General features: G+C 39.3%; 1 protein-coding gene across 1 annotated transcript; it reads left to right on the top strand.

The window, feature by feature from the left end:
* Positions 1–283: 283 nt before the first annotated feature.
* Positions 284–6165, top strand: elovl8b (ELOVL fatty acid elongase 8b). Its single transcript, XM_058638049.1, has 8 exons — positions 284–503; positions 620–677; positions 2503–2690; positions 2832–2912; positions 3954–4010; positions 4088–4202; positions 5157–5284; positions 5374–6165. Exons 2-8 carry the CDS (start codon positions 620–622, stop codon positions 5533–5535), a joined length of 789 nt encoding a protein of 262 aa, XP_058494032.1. The 5' UTR covers positions 284–503; the 3' UTR covers positions 5536–6165.
* Positions 6166–6186: the final 21 nt, after the last annotated feature.

Raw genomic sequence — 6186 nt, 5'->3', positions numbered from 1 at the left:
ATAAAGTGTATTATTATTATGTGTGTTTTTACAATAAAATTAATCTTAAGGAGGAAACAAAGACTGAAGTTTCTGACAAACAGACAAACACCACGCTTGAACTGAAGTGAAATGAACATTTATGCATTTTATATCCAATATATTCTTATCCACACACAGAGGTAAATACAGCATATATGATTTATACAGGCCACAGGATACATTTAGGCGTAGAAGGAACTCAAATAACACCAAGCACAGCAAATGAGTCATTTATGCCTTTTCGGGAAACAGCACCCCCTACTGTTCAAAACCACAACTTCCCGCCCTCCGGAAAAACACAAGGACCGTAACGGCGATGAGTACGAAATGATCGAGTTTTCGCTCTTGATTCATCCGTAATCCACACGTATTGTTGTGTTTGTATCCTCCGGTTTGTTGCTGCTCTGTCCGTGTTGACTCAAGTGGCTGATCTCCGTGGATCTGAACCGTCTGCGGCTTCAACTTCGCTGAGTTTTTCAAAGGTTCTGCACCGTTGTTACTGAACCTCACCACTGGAACACTGTGTGTGTGTGTGTGTGTGATCTTGTCTTTAAATTGTCGCTCTCTGTGTGAAACGTGCTCTCTGCTGTGTTTTCAGATGACTTCTGATGTGCCCAGTAACATGTCCGTGTACCAGTGGATAGTGGAAAATGGAGGTGAGATATACTCCATTACTTTTGCAGTGAACACACATCTGAATACTGTGCATATACTTTATTTTTGAGTCTTACTCTTAACGGTCCAGTGTGTAACATGTAGGAGGGAGAAATTAAAGATTTCAAATGTTTTACCCACAAGTATTTTGATGCATGTATAAGCCAGAATCTCACAGACAAACGTAGTCTCTGGTTGTGTGAAGTCGAACATTTATTTATTTATTTATTCTTTATTTAGCCAGGAAGTTCCCATTGTATCTCTGTAAACAAGAGTGGTTACGGAGAAAAAACGATTCCACACATTCAACTCACAACTGAATGAGGAAGTCATACAAGGAGAGTATAAAGAGAGGCATAATAAAAGTGAAGTGCAGAAGTACACAGGTCATACTAATAAGATCCTTTATCCTAACCCTTTCATGACAATCCATAAAACACCTTTAAGGGTGTTTAAAGAAGATAATATCTGCAGTGAAATTGTATTTTGCAGCTCATTCCATGTCCATGGCGCACAGAAGGAGAAAGCAGTTTTACCGGATTCTGAGATCATTCTAAGAACTTTTAGGAAAAGTGGAGCAGTAGACCTGGTGCTGTAGTTGCTGATGTTATAGGATACCAGGCTAGAAATATACAGGTACAGATTCTTGCAAAATACAAGAGTGAGTGTGTGAACCAGCATTTGTTATGCAGTTTCTGAAGCACATTCATACTGTTAGTGGGGGAATCCTCTGTTTATTACAGTGTGCAGTCTCAGCATTAGATATCAGTAATTGTTCCACAAATTTACCACATTATTATTTTCGTATATTACATCCACAAGCCACTTTATTAGGTTAGGGTTTAACTTACACAAACCCAAATGTCTAATCAGCCAATTAAATGGCAGCTTCTCAATGCATTTAGGCGTGCAGACGTGGTCCACAGCAACCTGCACTGATACCTTTTTGCAGGCATTATTGACAGCAACAGCGTATGTGTGGGAGATTTAAAAAAAAAAGCAGTGGATTTGTTGTTTGGGTTTGCCACAAATGCGAATTGACTATCACGTTTATGTGTCCACATGGCACTGAAAACATCATTAGAAATCTATGACTATCATATTTCAGCCTGGTAATATGAACGTAGTGTGGGTAAAAAAAAAAAAGAAGCCTTGTTGATGATAGAGGTCAGTGGAGAATGGCCAAACCACTTCATGATGGAAAGGCATCGGTACCTATAATCAAAAACTCATCACAACAAGGTCTGAGGATGATCATCTCTGAACACACATTACTTTGACCCTTGAATCAGACGGGCCACACCAGAGTGTCACTCCTGCCATTTTACTTGGTGTCTTCTTTGCCTAATAAAGTGGCTCGTGAATGTAAATTGTAGTTGAGACGAAGCACAAGCTACTGTGTGTGTGTGTGTTCAGTGTGTGCGAGTTACACTTGTTTGTGGCCCGTCACGTGGTTTGACACCACAATGCCACTTTTCAGATAGATATTATCTTGTTAAAGGAAACCTTGCAGTGGCTAAAACAGTGTGTGTAGTGTACACAAGTGTAGCCCAAACTCAGTGTTGGCCCTTTAACATTTAGTTATTTAGTCAACTGCATGTTTCTGCATTTTCTGAGTCTGGTTTATGTTTACAGAACTGCACACACACTGACAGGGTCACATGAATTGAACTGGAACGTGACAAACTGGAGAAACCTGACATTTCCTGTGCACAGTAAAACAAAACCACTGGTTTAAGTTTGAGGAAATCAAGGCAGCCCTTAAAAGTCAAGGATTGTATCTACATATGTGTCCTGTCATGTGATAAATAATGTTGTGTGTTTCAGACAAGAGGACGGACCCGTGGCTGCTGGTCTACTCCCCCGTCCCAGTGTCACTCATCTTCCTGCTTTACCTCGGTGTGGTCTGGGCTGGACCCCGGCTGATGAAACACAGGGAACCTGTTGACCTCAGAGTTGTTCTCATTGTTTACAACTTCGCCATGGTCGGCCTGTCTGCTTACATGTGCTACGAGGTGTGCTGCATGTGTTTGTTTAAACACAGAAAGCCAAATCATGGGCATGGAAATATGATTCAAAATATTTGCATTTTACCACACACATGATTATATTTATGGCGTATCACTTTATGAAATGATTGTTTGTCATATTTCCAGTTCCTGGTCACGTCATGGCTCTCAAACTACAGCTACCTGTGTCAGCCTGTAGATTACAGCACCAGCCCACTGGCCATGAGAGTACGTATGATCATCATTCACTATGAATTTATCCTCACTCGGTTTTATTTATTTTTAGTCTGCTTATATAGTGAGAATCCACCAATACCGACATCGGCCTCATACAATCTTTTTACGAAATGACACACATCTTTTTTGCCTTTTTTAAAATCCCCAAATATGTCCACATAGCTCAGACATGAACATTCATCATTCACAATAACTGATCATTTTCTTTCTTTTTACAGTCAGTGTTCAGGGAAGCACATAGATGATAGAGTTTTTGGATTGCATCGGCGCTGAGTGTTTTTATGGAATTAAAATAAGTTTTCTGATTTCTCAGCTTCTTAAATGTGAATATTTTCTGATCTCTTTGCTCCATATGACAAAGAAATCATTAAAACTCAATCATTTTTGGTTTTTGGACAAAACAAGACATTTGAGGAAATCGTCCTTTCCAGGTTTGAGAAACACTGATCAGCATTTTGGGACATTTTATGGACCGGAAGATAATCGACAGATTAATCGATTATGAAAATCATCGTTAGCTGCAGCTCTACAGTCCAGGGTTTTGGACCATAACTGATACTGAATATATCTATTGCCTTTAATTTCATGTTATTATTGTTTATGTTTATTTTCATAAAAGTGTTGATCATTGTTTATCAATGATGATGTTCTCATATGTGCTGTTGAGTCCACAAACCAAAATGATTCAATTATCAGAATAGTTGACAATTAATTTAGTAATTGATTAATCAAGTTAGTGTTTCAGCCCAAGTGTATTATCTGCTGTACTAACATTTTCAGGATTTCTGTGTTTTTCTTTTGGTCTCTAATTATATTCATTTTTCTCTGATCTTATTGCTGCTGATTTCTGTTCACTCGTTGGTATTTCCAGACAATCTCCAGTGTTGATATTTATGATGGCATTTCTTCAGTTGTGTTTTTGTTACGATATGTGGTGACTGGTCATGGGTAAAATAACCTCTGCTACGTAACACATTCACTAACCTTTAAGAAATGACTAATAATCAAAATCAATGGTTCTCCTCCCTCCAGATGGCCGGAGTCTGCTGGTGGTTTTTCTTCTCAAAGGTCATAGAGCTCAGTGACACAGTGAGTATTCATTCAGACATTCTCAGTTGTGATGGAAACCATTGAAGGGATGAATTCATTTATGCCTCCATGAGCAGATCTTCTTCATCCTGAGGAAGAAGAGCAGCCAGGTGACCTTCCTTCACGTCTACCACCACGCCACCATGATCTTCAACTGGTGGGCGGGGGTCAAGTATGTGGCCGGAGGACAGTGTAAGTCAGCTGTTCACATAATTACTGTAAATGTCCAATTTCTCAAGAGACTGAAGTGAGCCATTATTTTCCTCAGTGCCACTGAGCTTTCTTGAAAAAGCCTCACCTTGGCACTGGATGACTTGTTCCTTATTTAAGACAGATGGGGGCGCTGTAGCGCAGTTTGAGGTGACTATCCTGCAGCTGTAAATACTGTGTGTGTGTGTGTGTGTGTGTGTGTGTGACTTGACCCCGAAGTATCTGTTTGTGCAACTTCGTTGCTATGCGTTTGCTCTAGTGTTTGGGTGTATTCATTGCCTTTGTTTAAAAAAAACAAAAAAAAAAACAATGTTTACATCCTCAGTAAATGCATGTGCTGCATGGGCTAACATATCAGTCTTTCATGGGCTTCGTTGACAATAAAAACATTATTATAACACCATGAGTGGAGCGTACCAATTAAGGACAGTTGTAAAGACTGTGATTGCAGACTCCTGCAACTCCCAGTTCTTTCAGAGGCGTAAAGCAGTGATTGAAGTGTTATGATGTTGGTAACAAATACTTCATTTCACTGTGCAATATTTGCCAAAATGCTGTAAAACTGAATAGTAACATTAATCACTGAATATCATCTGATTAATATTAGTGTTTTACACTGACACAGTCGGATTCTCAGATAGGGATTTTGTTAGTTATGATATTTGGTCTCAACTGTACTTGAAGTGGGCTCAAAATGTTTTACATAATACAAATATTCTATGCTGTACTTTTGACTCATCACACATGCATAATTAGGTTGAATATGAACAATGCTTACTTGCCTGAGTGCATTTATCCTTTCACTTTTTCCACATTTTATTTGTTTCAACTTAAACATCAGTACTGACACTATTTGCCCTTGACTTTGATGAATGTGAGTGTTTAAAGTCTGAATTGACTGATGTTTATTTTATGCCATTATACCACATCCTGCAGCGTTCTTCATCGGCTTGGTAAACACCTTCGTCCACATTGTCATGTACTCTTACTACGGCCTGGCTGCAGTGGGCCCTCACATGCAGAAGTACCTGTGGTGGAAGCGATACATCACACGCCTGCAGCTGGTGAGTGACAGCATCTACATAATGCACTCTCGATAACTCTATGCTTCAGAACGCCAGACTGACCTGAACTTCCTTTGTTGCCTCTCCAGCTGCAGTTTGTGATGTTCCTCCTGCACACGGGTTACAACCTGTTCACAGAGTGCGACTTCCCCGACAGCATGAATACACTGGTGTTTGGTTATTGTGTCACCCTTATCATCCTCTTCAGTAACTTCTATTATCAGAGCTACCTCAACAAGAAAAAGAAATGAGACCCAGCTTCAGAGTTTCTGTCTGCAGTACTCACCACTAAAGTCCACTAGAGGGCACCAAGTGCCTACACTGTATGTTAAACAGACACACAACTCTAATCTTTTCACTTCTTTAAAAAAAAAAATTAAAAATAAGAGCCAGTAGGTGATCAAACAATTTATTATATCTTAAACTGAGAAAGGACAAACATTCAAATGACTGTTGTAAACAAACTGTACATTTATACATATATAATAAAGAATGGTTGTGTTCTGCAACATCGCAGAATATAATAGTGAGCCCAAACTCTCCTCATGGAACAAACCCAAAAGCACAAAACACAACAAGAAAATGCAAACATTTTTTTTTTCCACTGTCAAAACAGAACAGCACAGCAAAACGATATATTCTTTTCTACACTTCAGTCTTAAATAGATTGAACGATGCAGATTAGAGAGAGGAGAGGAGGGAGAGGGCATTTCAGTTACAGTCTATTCAGGTGTTTTATGTTGTCAGGAGTTTGTGTATTAAAGCTGAAAACCTGCATGTATAAGACCAGGCAGGTAAGAATGTAAGCACCAATGTAAATGAGTCGAAGAATCCTCTGTACACGATGAGTTCTTGACCAATAAATGGGATTCTGACGCCAAGTTCTGTTGCTTTTGGACATC

This window comes from Solea solea, chromosome 9, assembly GCF_958295425.1.
Source record: "Solea solea chromosome 9, fSolSol10.1, whole genome shotgun sequence".
NCBI lineage: Eukaryota > Metazoa > Chordata > Actinopteri > Pleuronectiformes > Soleidae > Solea > Solea solea.
The sequence above is the reverse complement of the archived record's forward strand: the minus strand, read 5'-3'. Positions and strand labels throughout refer to the sequence as shown.